At 42.4% G+C, this 15413-nt stretch overlaps 1 protein-coding gene across 1 annotated transcript; it reads right to left on the reverse strand.

Moving 5' to 3' along the window:
• Window positions 1-208: 208 nt before the first annotated feature.
• On the reverse strand, window positions 209-15157 carry IL20RB (interleukin 20 receptor subunit beta). Its single transcript, XM_068420050.1, is given in 9 exon segments — window positions 209-334; window positions 945-1087; window positions 1410-1560; window positions 4816-4940; window positions 7785-7975; window positions 8699-8825; window positions 11126-11195; window positions 11198-11220; window positions 15106-15157. Coding segments are annotated over 9 exon segments (1008 nt in total).
• Window positions 15158-15413: the final 256 nt, after the last annotated feature.

A 15413-nucleotide genomic window follows, 5' to 3' on the forward strand; every position in this document is an offset into this window, starting at 1 on the left:
TTACTTGCTTTTTGTGTAGATGAAGATGCTACAAAGAGGATGAGAGCAGGCCATGTGCTCATCATAAACACCACCTTTGGTTTGCAGCAGCTTCTAGAAACAAAGAAAACACTGTTACTTATTGCCACTCTAAGGAAAGTGGCTGGGGCACAAATCTGCCAGGTCTGCTTAGATCTGTTTCCACAGGCTGTTTTTTTTCCAGGGTGCTCTAAAGTGTTTCTTGAATCCACAGTCGGAGAACTTCTTCTGAGGGCATCACACGCACCACCAGATCACATTGCTCAGCTTCTTCGCTGCCATACAGTATCAGCTGGGTGGGGGGCTCTGATACTTTCTGTAAAACAAATGCACTCACTCAAACACCCTCAGGCTGATGAACTAGTCTGTCTGTCTTCTACTTTTCCCCACAGACCATTCCTCTGATCCTTCCTGCCACAACTGCCCAGAGACCCAGTGCTCAGGAACCTGCAGCCACAAAAGCTGCTGCCTGCATTCTCACTTGAACTTGACAGCACATTTAAGCTACTGACTTAAACATACTTGCTCCTGAGTGAGCGAGAAAAAAGGCTGCTTTTTGATGATTGGTTTTGCCTCACCAAGAAGTTGAGCAGCTCAGTGCTGGTACCAGGGGACACGGAGCAGTGTTGCCAATGACACAGCTGTTTTGTTCAGGGAGCAGCTGGTCAGGCAGGGTCAGTCCTTGCCTCCCAAGCTGCTTCCCCACAAGCACCAGGAGCATCGTCCCTGTTCAGGGCTCTAAGCTGAAGGCAGTGACAGCCATGCAGCCAGCTCACATGGGCTGCCTGACCCCTGCAGCTCAGCTCAATCACACTGGAACGAGCAAGGCTTCCTATGCATGTGTCTGCTTTTTCTGCCTGCTCCATGATCCTGTGAACACCCAGCACTCTAAAAACCAATAAACCACAGTAAAAAAAGTTAGTTACCAGTGTGTCTGGCAGGACAGCGATGGGACAGCAGGAATACTGAAAGATTTTACTTGTTTTCCAGGTAAGGAAAGGCAGGGTCAAAGCAACCACAGCAAAGCCAGCAGAGATGAGGGCAATAACCAGCCACATGGATCTGCCACCTATAAACAACAGAAGCAGCAAAACTTCTCAGAGACTGTGAGGACAAACAACTCCATGCAGTCAGCCTGCACCTTCTGTGGCTGCTCTTCCCACCCAGCCTGGTGAGATCCTTTGTTGGCACACTCGAGGGAAGGATATGAGTGCCAGTGTAGGCGGCTGCACTCCTGAGTCTTCCTTTTTTTTACCTCCACTAAGGAACAAATGGGCAGCATATTTGCAAACAAGACAGAAGATATTGAGTGGAAACAAAAAGAAGAGCTATGGGCTGTCCTTCTTGGGCATGACTACTTGAGGGGAGTAGGAAGGAAGGCTGGCTGTTACCTTGTGCTCTCACGCACTGTGTCTGGCTGAAGCTGCTGCTTCTGTTGATCGCCTCGACGTATGTCTGAGCTTTTACACAATAATCAGATCCTGCCTCCATGGTGTCCAGGTGAACCACAGAACTGACCTCTTTCACCACCTTCTGCTGCATCTGCCACGGGCCCAGGAGAGACAGCATCAGAACACAGGGCAAGGACCGAATTGAGAGCAGGAGTCCTAACGTGCTGCTAGCCCAGACTTTACTGGCAGAAAAGGCAGGAAAATAATAGGAGCAGGAGGTGTCAGAGATGATTGTGTGAATAAGAGAAGAGAGGGAGAAAAGCAGCAGACAAGGAAGCACAGTGGAGTGTAGAATGAGACCACACATGTCTGGAAAGGTAGGAGGGGATGGGAAGAAAGAGCTGTGAGCCAAAGCAGCATAGTGATAATGTTGGGCCACAACACTAGTCCATGACCTACTTCCCTGGTTGTAAGGGCTTGATGACTGAGCAAGGTCTTGACTGATCTGAGTTTTTGCTGGGATGCTAAAACCATGCCTGTGCAGGCATGATGTGATAGGAGTGCCAGAACGATGCAGTGATAGTGGTGTGAGACCTGGTCCATGACTCTGGAGCACAGAGAGGGGATGGACTAGGCTAGTGAGGAGTGAGTGAATTTGGTGTGTGCAACTGTAATACACTTCAGCAACCTCTAAGCAGCATATGAACACCAGTACGTTATTTTCTTGCAATAAGTAGGACTCCACTTACTGCTAGCAAAATGAAGTTGCTACTCACAGTCTCCCCAGTCATGAGAGAACAGGTAACAATTAACCAGTTGCTCCTAATTCTTGCTGTTTTGTAGATGCAAAGCCTGTGTTCCTAGCAGGCCTGATCAGCCTGCATCATCACACATATACGGACACCTCCAATAAGCCAGTAGGGCTCTCCCGGCAGGGCAAGTCCTTCTCTCCATCAAAATATCCTTCTCCACAGAAACATGATCTTGAGGGTCATTAGTTTAAAAAGATTCCAAGGACAAAATCAGGTCGATGACTACCTGGGGTGTGTAACCTCTTGCAAAAAAACCTCAAATCAGACACATCAAATGTGACAATTATTTAAAAAATGTTAAAAGAGTCCCAGCAGAGAGTTGGACGTGTACTGACCAGCAAAACTGATGCTTGTGACTGTCTAGTTGGTAGAAACTATTCTGAAGTTTGGAATTCATGTTTAGGTGATTAATATCATATACTGAAGAAGAGTTAGGATTTCATTTGTAAAAGGAAATCAGACACAAACCTATATGATTCTTTCTAAGTTGTCAGAAAGCTTATGGACAAGGTTGATCTCATTTACTTGGATTTCCAAAAGGTAGTCAGGAAGATCTATTTCAAAAGCCTATTAAGCTAACAGCCATGGGATAAAAAGGCATTGGAGCTCTGAGTGCACTAATCAGGCTGCACTGGCTCTGACCAGCCCTGCCTGGCCTCCCTATCTTCACCGTCCTGTCCATGGCTCAGAAGCCCCATTTAAGCTCAGCCCAGGACTTGCAATCCCAGTCTGAGCTATGCTGGAGGTGTGCCTGTCTACAGAACGGACCTTAGACCTAAGCTGTCCATAGCTTTTCTCCTGGATGGACCCTTGTTAAGTATACTGCAGCCTTATCCTCCAGCCCTGTCTCTGGTCCTATCTCTTTTTTGCTCTTGGCTGGGGCTCCTGTATGGGCCCTGGGCCTGGTTCATCACTTGCCTCATCTGGGGCTGCTGATGGACCTCGTTTCAGTGTCCTGTTTCTGCCTGTTGTGGTCAGACCCTGTGGGTCTGTGCCTCATTGAGGAGAGCACTGCTTGCACTGGGATCACCCTTGGCTCCTGGCTTGCCTGCTCATAGTGAGCAGTCCTGCTCCTGCTGCTTCCTGATAGAAGAAAGACTTTGGTATGGTTAAATTGCTAATCCTTTCTGAGAGTGGAAGGAGGACATGGTGGAGATCTATGCAGATCTGTGCCCACCACTGTATCACTACAGATGATCTGGCAGAAAAATGAAAACTGATACATGCTAATGACACTAAAAAACCACTTCAGAAAATAAAGATGACAGCCAACTGTGAAGAACTGCAGTAGGGCCTTGTAATAAAATGACAAATTAATTTCAACACACATAAATGTGAAATGATGCTCATGAGAATTTTTCCCCTTCACTTGTACATGGTCAGTGACTTGCCCTTAAGTTGAGCATCCCCCATCAGAAGCAGGGACTTGGGGTTCAGGTTTCATGGATTAGTCAGCTCTGTGGTAGTCACACACGTTAACAATTGCTGGGAAAAGAAAAGAGTGTGAAGACTTGTTTTGTTCAATAGTGCTAACCCATAGTGCTCCTGCACCTTGAATTGTGCAGGTTTACTCCCTGCCTATGTTGGTACAGAAAAAAAGAGCTGTAAGGGCTTCCACAGGGAACAACTAAGTAGGCTGGGAGTCCTTGGCCTGGTAAGAGACACACAATATAAAACTATTAGAGCAGTGGGGAAAGTGAATAGGGAATAACTGTTCTCTCTCTCCTAAACCAAGATTTAGACTGCACAACAGTTAAGCTGCAGAACTCCTGACTAGAGGAAGTTGTCCATGCTAAAGTTTACATGGTTTGAACAAAAATTCATCAAAGGCTATTAATGATAGCAGTTCTGGCTCAGGAATTTCCTGCAGCTGTGTCTCTGAAATCCCAGAAAATAATCTAAGCAAGTGTAATTACACACTGGCCCTCTCCTTATTATCTTCCTCAGTCATCTCCATTGCCCACTGGCAGAGTGAAGATGGTGGTCCCACGGTCTGACTTTATATGGCTGCTTTCAGGCTTTCATGTTCTTAGGTGCTACGGAAGCGCCAAGTTCCCAAAAGAAAAAAAAACCCTGATGTCTAGTGAAAACAGAAGGACCTGAACAGAACACAAATTGTGACTGCTTCAGTATTACCCAGGTGTAAGCAATGCCCTCAGCTAAGCAAGTTACAGCTCACTGTCACAGGCAAGCTGTTTTACAAGAAACTCCTGAGAGAACTTTGTCAGCACCTCAGTGTGACACCTTAATCTCGGTCTGAGTAAACCAAATGATGCTCACAGAAGAAGGTCAGCATAAACACCTTCAGTTCCTGACTTCTGGTTTCTTTCAATAGTTGAGGTCCCTGAGGGGATTCCTCTGATTCCTCTTCCTGAAGAAGGAAACGTGTAAAGAACAGACAAGCTTCTCCATGGGGGTAAGAGCAACCCACTGGTATGTGCAGAGGAATACACCACATTGACTCCAGGCAGGTCCTCCAGCCTCACAGAAGGAGCTTGGACTGGCAAACAGGCCGTGGGCAATGTCTGTATGCTTTCACTGCATACTGCACTGTGGGCTCTCTGTTATGCCCGAAACCCGAGGGTAAAACTCACCCTACTCTCCTGGCCCTTCTTCCAATAGACAACACAGAATTGAAAGGCAGGGCCCATGTCTTCCAGCTCCACCAGTAAATGATACCCATCTGCTACGACCTTCATCAGAGGTGGAGTCAGGGAAGCTGCCAACACAGAGAGAGCACCGTTATCACATCAGAGGCAACCCTTAAAAACTGTCTTCCTTTTCCCAGCTAGGAAAGAAGGAGAAGCTGCCATCATGAGCACAGCAACATTAATCTGGAATAATAGCTGGTTGATTTAGTGGGGCAGAAACTTCTCTCTGCCCTACCGCCCTGTATGTCTAGATATTGCAGCAGACTTTGAGCAGGAGGAGGGCCATGACTGGCATTGCAAACAGGAATTTGTCAACAGCTGAGTTGCAAAGAACTTGAAAGTTTTTGAATTTTCTCCAGTGGAGGAAGTGTCTGGCCTGAAGGTCCCATGTGATCAACAGCAGCAGAACCATCTGGGCAACCAGAAGTTGAGACATCAGATCAGGTCAGTTCTTCTGCTCCTGGGCAGTAGCTTAGCACTAACACACAGAACAGGAACTCCGAAACCACTGCTTCTTCATGGCAATTTTGGCAGTTATTCAAAGGTGAAGGAAAAAGCAATATAAGCCTCAGGATAACTCTGGCAGTTCATATGAATCCTGGTTTTCTTTTAGTATTCTACATGATTTTAAATAGACTTGGGCTGATGACCTGGTGTGACTTAAGTCTTTGTAAATGTATGCAAATAAATCTGTAGGTGATTTGCTTCATGCTTACTTCGATATTCAAAGCTTGGTTCAGTCTGGGATTCTGCTGTGAGGAATATTAGTGAAACAATCAGAATCAATCAAGCATGGATGAAACTACACACTGTACATTTGTGAACTGGGAATCAAGGCAGTACAGAGATCATATCTGCACTAATTATCTATGCCATTCTTTACCACTCTGTTGTAGCTGAAACTGGTTTCAACCTCTTTGCTTTCAAGAAAGGAAGGACAGCAATGTATAGGAACATACAGAAGAGATGGTCTTAATAGAATTTGCTCTTAAATCCAGTGAATTGCCATTAATACTGAGCAATATGAAAGCATAAAATCCAAGTATGTTCATAATGAGTGTGCCACAAACGTGAGGCCTGGAAAACTACTATATACTTCTAAATTAAAAGCTGAGAATCTGCTTAACATGATGTCTCAAAATAAAAAAAAAGTGATAACATCATTTGGAGGTTAAAAACAAACATTGGGCTAATGTATTAACAAATGGACATTGCAAGATGCAACTACCAGCCAAACAGGAGCATTGCTATTTATCTCTGTGCTTGCACACTGGATACCAATGAATTATCTGAATTTTGATAAATGAAGAAGTAAGACAGACTAAATTGTTAGTTTTAGGAAGATCTTTTAAAAGTGTTTTCCATGTGTTATCATACTTTATGCGTATCTACACCTAAGGTTTGACACGAGCTTTTTTAGTCTAGAAGTACTGTGGGCTGTGTTGATACCCTGTCTGTCTATGAACCACATATGGAACCTGTGGGCTGTGCTTTGAATTCCTTAGTTCCTCTCAGACTCAATGCCAGGTTTCCTAAGGAATGCAAAAGCAGAGACAAGGGAAAGCGAGCAGTACAAATGCATAAGGACAAGAACTTACAGTGACTTTTCTTTCGCCTTTAAACATTTGTCCATATATGCATATTCACTTTGCAGCCCATTGCAAGCTGTATCCTCTGAACTTCCATAACTTAGCCAGAGGATTGTATTGAGGTCTCTAAGACACAGGACCAAGCTGTCAAATACTTCACTGTACCATAAGTAAGTTGCTGCTTTTCATCATGGAGAGGGTCAAGCTAAGTAGTATCCTTCCCCTGTCTCTGCCTGACAATGTGGTCTGTGGCTTAACTCTGTGCCACCATAGCTCCTGGAAAAGGGAAGGATTTTTCATCTAAAGCACTATCTAGAAAACACTTCCACACCAGGAGACACACTCACCAACTTATGAGGCACTTCTGATGGTGCTGCTTTGACTAAGTGCTCTGCATGAGTGAGGACTGCTCGCTCATGAAGTAGTTGATAACTTCCAATGACTGATGAAGGTTTAAGATCGGGTCAGCTCTGGTCTCGGACAGGCAATTTCTTCATGCTAAAACTGATGACTGCTGCCCATCCCAGGCTGAGATTTGCACTCTAATAGTGACTTCAACAGAGGTTTTTCACCACAGTTCTTATTGCTGAAAGCAGTTGACTACATGGCAGAGGACAGAGGTAATGATCCCAGAGGAACACTGGAAAGAGTGTGCTAATTTTAGGCTGCAACATGATCCTTGGCTTGAGCTGGGCCTGAAGCTTTGCAGGAGTTGGAAGGATATGGGGAAAATACCCTGTGTTGCTAAGACTGCAGCAATGCTACGGTTTCAATTTTTTTTTCCTCTTCTGAGGTTACTTCATATATCTGACAACACGGGAGGAGGGAATCCTGTCTGGAAGAGGGTGGGATTTCCAGGGCAGCATGAGGCAGACAGAGGGTGACATGGCTGTTTTCTAGAATAAGTGCTTCCATAGGCTCAGGCTCTGGACCCTCAGAAGTGACTAGATGACATGGATTTGATGGAGCATTGACAGCAACCTCGATTGATCAAAACTCTTCAAAGCCAGGGGCAAGAGAGGTCAACTTGCCAAAAGGAATGCTGAAGTATTCTTACCTATCTTTGAAGCTCTTGAAATTCAAGCCCTGGTAAATTTGGCCCTGCCTGAGGAGGAACTCATGTCCAAGAACACAGCATGGCTGTCTAAGAGTGAAACATCCCAAACCAGCATGAGAGGACCTGAGAAGTAGGATGTGCTCTGTGCGTTTATGGGCTTTGTGTGACATGCACAGTACACAAACATGTGTGTGAGCAACTCCTCAACACCAAACTCTGAGAAATTAACACAACCAGTGTAGCTTAAGCCAAATAGCAGGTCTCACTTGTGATGCGATTGAAGAAACCTTTCAAGGTGCCCCACTCTGATCGTCTGGTACCAACGTCTGCCCTTACACGCAAGTTATAGGCCACAGTGGCTGAGATGTCCTCTGTGATGTTACACACTGTGGCTGTGATGAGTGAACATTCACAGATAGGAATCCAGCTCTCATTGGCGTATTCTCGTTCATACTCCCTGAGGAGAGGAAAAGAAAGCAGACAGGCAATGGTCTGATAGGAGATATATCTGTGACATGGGCTAAGGCTGCTTGCTAGTTCTGTCCAGGTAAAACCAGTACTGGGATACATCGGGACTGGAATACCAGGAGTGTATGAAGCCAGTATGGGTGTGTTTTAGATCTTATCTAGTGAAAATCTCCCAAACGCAGCTTGTTCATGAGCCAAATACAGCATGATGCTGTAGGAGGTTGGGATAGCCAACACAATGTTGATGCATCAAATCCCGCCCACTCACTTGGCTTGATCATCCCTCATAAACCAGAATTCCAAAGCCATACTGTGACACAAGTCATAGCTCAAGGTGTATCTGAAACCTCCTGTAATGTGTGTTAAAAGTTAAAAGATTAACACTGAATAAATCTCAAATGTTTTGTTTTTCCTCTTCTAAATAAACTGTTGCTAACCTTCCTAACTTTTGAATTCTTTGGACAGAGCCAGTTTTCATATGTGGGCTCAATGCGCACCTTGGATTACTCAGGTATCTATTAACCTGTAAACAGTCTCAGAATTGGAGGAAAAGGACTTTTTTTCCCCAATTGTGATCAATAGTGCTGGAGTATCAAACTTCTCTTATGCTTGTGAACTGAATAGTGCTCAAGACATTCAAACAGTGCAGGATTTTTAAGTCTGATTAAACTGTGTTCAAAGAGCAAAGAAGAAAAAAAACCCCACAAGTTACCCCTGAAACTCAACAGCGTATCTCACAGTTTCTCCCTGGACAATCACAGGACTCCAGGTTAAGAAGTGTTTCATGTTTGTAGAAAGAATAGAGATATTCTGAGGTGCTGGCAACAAAGCGTCTTCACCTAAAATACCCAGCAAAAGAAAAAAAAGAAAGAAAAAAGGTAGATGAATGTACCAGAAAAAAAGGTTAGAAGAATAGTGCAAAACTGTGTTTTGCATCAGGAATACACACTGTTCATTACATTACTGTCACTTCAGTTTTTAAAAGTATTTTACAGAGAAAAAGAAATGACAACCAAAGAGCAAATGACAGGAGCAGTTAGGCTGGCACTGCTTACAGAAAGGCAAAGCGTGCCTTGTCGTTATTTCAGAGTTTTTCATTGTATCAGTAGAACAGTGAGAAAAAGTCAAGCTTTTTTAAAGCCATCCAATTCCATTTAATGCAGTCAAATTATAGATATTCTGTTGCAGTCTGTAGACTGTTCCAATGGATGTCATGGTTAGAAATGTACTATTTCTTTCCAGGCTTGAGTGGACACTAGAAGATCCCAGTCCTGGTACAGCCCTTTTCATGTTGCAGGATTCTAATAATGTAAATTCTTGTAGGCTGTAATCAAAGTACCTCTTAATAGAATAAAATTATTCAGTGGACTATAAATGAAATTATTACATTTCTCTGAGATTGTCAAAGCATAAGTATGGGATGTTACCTACAGTGTAGTTAATGGGTTTTATCCTATGGCACGTTAATGTAAAATCCTTAGCAGTGTTTGGACCAGAGCACAGAAAGCAGGATTCCCCACGGGCACTATGGGAACGAACTTATCTCTGTTCTGTGACTTCCCAGTCCCGAGAAAATTACATTCTCTCTGCCTAGCAGGGAATGGTTCCCAAGGAACCACTGGAAAGGAGGAAAGAATGGAGCCATTTCAACTAACCCAGTGTAGCAGTGGTCATTTCAATACTCTCCCAGAAACAAGGTGACTGTTCTATCACAAGATACGTGTTACCTAAAGATTGTTTCCTAATTTTTTTTTTTTAAATTACATCTATTTCACTTAACAAGCTCTACCTTCCATTAGTCTTTAACTGTCATTAAAAGAAGGTGTCATCTTTTAAGGTCTGTTTACAAAGTTAACTAGTTAATGTCAGTTGTTCTGCCCAGGATCAAAACCAGATTGACAAGTCCATGAGCAACGTTTTCATGATGATTATTCTTTTAAAGCATTGGAACAACATTGCTCTTCTTTCTGCCCTTAGAATAGTCCCTGTATTCGTATCTTTATAAAATCACTAATGATGTGGAGAACCTTTGGTCAACAAAGAGACTAGGACACATACATTTTTGTATTTCAGGTCAAGGCCAAGAGAATGGGGGACACAATGGTAAGTTATCCCACCTTTTCTACTGTCTGTCACAGTGTGAAAGACAAAAATCGGATGAGTATGCAGCTGAGCAAGGCTGGCAGTCTCTATATACACAAGTAACATGGCTCCTGTGTGGGAACATCACACAACTAGCCAGGCTGTATTAAAAAAAATGCAGTAGAAATGGAATCAGATTTCTTTAAAGAATAGTTGCCCTGCTTTATCATCTTTTAAAAAATATTTGTCATAATCTTCCCTATTTCACAGAATAAACTTTAAGAGACTATGCAACGTGACATTGCATCAGTGGTTTCTGTACCTAGCAACTAAAAACTATAAATAATGATCCAAAGTGTTTTGCTGGCAAGAAAGCTATTAAATTATTTTTTTTTTCTGAGTCAGAGAACAAAAATGGAGCAAGACACAACCTGAATTCAGGAGCTAAGATGGCACATTTAGAAAGACAGAACTGAGCAAAATCTGAGCACACTGGCAAGCCATGTTTGCTTTCTAGAGGACTGACCATCGTACTGATGGTAGTCAGGAGATCTGAGGCCAAACTCTAGGAGATGTGTTTGGAGCCTAGCGTTCACTTGGAGAAGCAGATTACAAATTGCACAACCTCCTCCTGGGGTAAAGGAGACCCTCAATTAACATTTATAAGCTATTAATTAACATTTTATCACCTTCCTCTCTGACCCTGCATCCAATCCACAGGCAGGGCATCCCCCTGTGCTCAAAGACATCAGCATTAAAAGAGGACTTGAAAGTTCAGCTTCCCACAGAACAGCAAAAGGGCAGAGTCAAATACAGTATTAGTAAGTTAATTTCCTTCAAACTGAAACTCCCCTTTAGATATCAGGATTGACGGAAAATGACTTTTCATTTGCTTATTCTAGTATTAATTTTAGATGAAGAATTAAAATTCAAGATCATCTGACCTCTTACTATTTGGCTTAAGGTTTGTAGAGGCAGGTTTAACAAAAGACTTTTTGTTTCTCACAACCCCTTCGTCTCCTGACTTAAGTCAAGCAAAGATATTTTAGCCATTTACCTGTGAGATTTGGTGCAATCAGAGCGCAGAGGAAGAAGGAGATGAGCTTTAGTGACATTTTGCTCGTGCTTGTCGCCTTTTCCCACATTCATACCCTGTCGTGCAGCTCAGAAATTTCGTCTCCTAGACAGGGAGCCCTATCTGAGCCAGCCATGATGCGAGCGAAGTGGAGACTCCAGGGGAATATTGCAAACACTGCTTCTCTGCCTGCCTGCACCAACGCCAAAGACGTACATACATTGTTTGTAAGGGTGTAGTTACAGGGAGTGCCCAGGTAATGTGATGCCAGCATTTCACTGCAGGTCTGTGCAACTGCTCAACTAGATGGCATAACTCTGTTTCACTTAGTTAGCAGTTATATGTATTAAATAAAGACATTATAAGGAGGAAACAGGATTCATTGGATATGTCCATGAATGTTTTCCTTCCATAGTAGAAGGATGTTCTCTGAAAGTATTTCACAGCTTTCAGGTAAACTTTTATCTTCTTGCTCTTTATTACTCCAGTCTTCTACTATTTTTACCAAATGTCTTACAATACCAAAAGGCGGGTATTGTGGTGAGTGACTTCATTATTACTGTGAAATGCATCCAATGTCCAAGAGGAAAACATGGATGTGTTTAAACTTATTGGCAATAAGATACCATGCTTCTGCTGGGAAGCAAAACAAGTATTTACAGAAGAAAGGCAAAATTTAATAATCAGTTGAAAAAAATTGATGTACCAAGAAGGTATAAATATGGCAATCCTGAGTTTAGAGCTGTCATTCAGTTAGTCCTGGATAGCATATCTAATTCTTCACTGCTTTATATCTTGTGGGCCATAAATGTGTGGATGTATACACTGATTAAATATTCAGACATCAGTTGGTAAGTATCTCAAAACCCACATGATCTGTAATGAATTATGACTCATACCACTCACTTTATTACTGAAACAGATGCACAGAAAAAAGTTTGCATACAGTTTGCAATAAATTTATTGGGATGAGGTACACAGCTAGAAGTTTTCCATTCCAAAAGTTTACTGTTTTGCTTTCAGAATTTTATCAGTTTAACTTCTTTCTGAGGAGAATCCTTTTAAAGATGCGCATCAGGTGAAACAAGAAGTTCACAGACTGTTTTCAGTGATGAATGGTCCTGCATCTGGGGACAGACTTTTGGGACTATTGCCACTGTGGTAGCCAAGAATAGTCTTCCAGCAAAAGATAAAGAGGATAGCTTGTATATAACTTGGAGTCTCAGGCAAATCTTTTCTGTAGCGAAAGCAATGACGACGGAGACCTGTTCTCTTTGCTTGGCTTTTTTCAGATAAGATGAGAACAGTAAAAAGGCATAGTTGCAAAATGTGAACTGTAAGTCCTTGTTAAAACTTGCTAAACAAAATAAGTTTAAGGGAAAAATGGATGAATGAGCTTTCAGGGTGCATTCTGGGTTTGTTGTGACACAGAACTGAAAACTCAAGTTGCTGCAATGTAAGGAAGCAGAGCAGTCGGGGTAGGAATCTGTTCTCCTTTAGAGAACAGCTCATACTGCCCTGGCAAAGTGTATCATTGATATTGTAGGAAACCAGATTATTAAGTAGCCTTCTCACCATTTATCAGTAGAAAAGAGAGAAGAGTTTTGACAGGTAACTGAGAAAATGCAAGATGAAATGCATGAACAACTGCCACCTTAGTTCTGGGACATAGATTTAGGCAAAAAATACATAGCTACACTCTTCTCATGTGAATTATAGAAAAATATTTGAAATTAATTTATGGCTCTTATCACTTACTGCAACCAACATGTTTGTATACAGTCTGTCTTCTGTAGACTTTTGCAGAACTTTGTTGTTATTGCAGAATATTTGTTTAAGAATTTACAAACATTGCAAAACCATTACATGAGATAGGAGGGAGAGGAAAATCATATTTTGGGAAGCAGTGTGTGGCTATCATTCTCAGGATTGGAAACATTTCTAGCTTTTATTCCAGCTTCCTCATAGTTCAAAATCAGTTTCTTATTGGAGACATATGACTGTCTGCAATGCTGTTGAAAGGTAGCTTAAGAGTAAGCTGAGCTGCTGGTGAATGCAGTAATTCTGATCCTGCAACTATTTTGTTGGGCAACACAAAGCTCAGTGTGGACTAACATAGCTGAGCATTAGCATAAATAAGCTGCTGAGCTTCCTGCTACTGGTAAATGAGCTACGTTGATCTGACTGAATCAGGTGTCTCTACACTGCACTTCAGTGGCATACCAACTGCTGCTGCTGTTTATGAGTCAGGAACAAGGCTGCCAGAGGAAAATAAATGACTAGAGGGAGCAGTATTATATTAAAGCACAATTTTAAGTTCTTCAAAGAGAAACTACAGCACTACCTGAAAGAAAGTCCTGGCTGTGGTTAAATCTATAAAACATTTTCAAAGCTCTTTATAGGGAAGAAGTTTGGTCAGGACAGACAATACATCCCTGAAATAGCCCTTTAAATTCAGGAGTCTTGAAGGATAACTTTAGTACACGGCTCGAAAAACTGCAGTGCCATGCTTTCACAGCTGCTTGTGGGCTTCAGCGTACAGGTAATATGAAGCTTTCTCCAAACTGGGACACTAATTACAAATATTGCATTAAGTGGGAAAACAAGGAATTAAGTGCTAAATGAAATGAGAGGACTGAGGAAGAGATAGTCATGTCCTGCTTTCCCATAGTTAGTCAAATAGCAAAACCACCCAGCTCTCTCCCAAGGCTCCCATCTCTACTCTTTCAATGCTTCCAAATATGTAGGTATTAATTTACTCCTTCCATTGAAATGGCAGTGTATAATACAGAAGAGTAAAAGAGCTGCTGCTGTGGTACTCAAAATGACATTAGCTGAAAGTCTGATTTTTCTCCTTTGGTCTTTCAACAAGCATTTTCTCTATGAGTATTAAAGACTCAGTATGGGACACGGCATGGACTCTCAGGAGTTTACACATCAGTAGTGTCCTGGTTTTGCTGGGATAGAAACATAGAATCAATTTTCTGTTCAGAAAAGCTGTATTTTTGAGAAGACTGCGAGAAGACTGCAGCTCCTAATATGGTGGAAACAAAGTTGGTAAGTGTTTTAGTTCGTGGCCAGCCGTGGTATGCAGGTTTCTGTGGTGATCAAGGCCATTAGCAGTTTTGAGTTAGCCAGGTGCTTGAGCTATGAGGAGCAAAAGCCAGGGCAGCTGACCCAGGCTGGCCCACAGGTGTATTCCATACCATAAATGTCATGCTCACTATAAATTGGCAAGTTTGCTAAGAGCAGGGCTCCTACCTAATGGTTGCCATGCTTGAAGGATTTTGCCCCTCATTCTGCTCCTGAGGTCTGCTCTCCTGTTTGTTGTGGCCACCGCGCAGTGCTTGACTGGGCTGAGTATAACTCTGTATACTTATTATTAGTATTAATATTAGTTTTGTTATTTTATTAAATCTGTTTCCATTTCAACCCATGGGTCTCCTTTCCTCTTCCCAATTCCCCTTATTGGCTGCATGGGGTCATTAGGTGACAGAACAGCTGACTATAGTTTAGCTCCTGCATGTGCCTAAATGGAGACAAATAGATATGTGGATCCTGCCACTGAGCTAAGCTAAATAATTCTGTTTAAAAACAGGGCCAAAACCTCTAAATATAATTTTTATGTTCATATGATCATTATCAAATACCTGATCTCCTTTGTTAAAATATATGGAATCCCTGAAATCAGAGTGAAACAAAACAGAACAATCACTGATATTTATTTGTTACTTGTAATCCCAAAGGAACTCATAGGCTTAATTTCACATGCCATGGTCTATTAACCCTTCCCTGAAACTGCTTCTATATATGTAGGGAACTCTAGTTGGCACCTAACAATATGTAGCAACGTACACACAAGTGTGTATGAGGAACTGAAGCTTCAGGTGAATGGCTGAATTTGGACAGGCTGTAACTTCCATAGGAAATGTGAGGAATAGTATGTAAGTTCGAGAATGTACTTTGGTGTTCTGGTATTGAAGCATTAGGCTCCATGCGCTCAGTGTTGACCATTTCTTCTCTTAGTGCCCTGCAGAAGTTTTCCTAAAACCTACATCAGAATGAACCTAAGTCTAGTTTAAAACAGAGTAACTTTGAACTATTGTCCTGGCTATTAGACCTGGTTGTTTGCTCTGTGCTGATAGACAGACCATAGCTTGGATTGTGCTGCAGAATAAGTGATGCCTTATGTTCCTGAGCCTGTGGCTCCTAAGGCCAGGGAGGGAGCTGCTTGTTGTGTTACAGTATGCCAGCTAGGAGAGCTTTAGCT

This window comes from Nyctibius grandis, chromosome 30 (genome assembly GCF_013368605.1).
Source record: "Nyctibius grandis isolate bNycGra1 chromosome 30, bNycGra1.pri, whole genome shotgun sequence".
In the NCBI taxonomy this organism is placed as follows: Eukaryota; Metazoa; Chordata; class Aves; order Nyctibiiformes; family Nyctibiidae; genus Nyctibius; species Nyctibius grandis.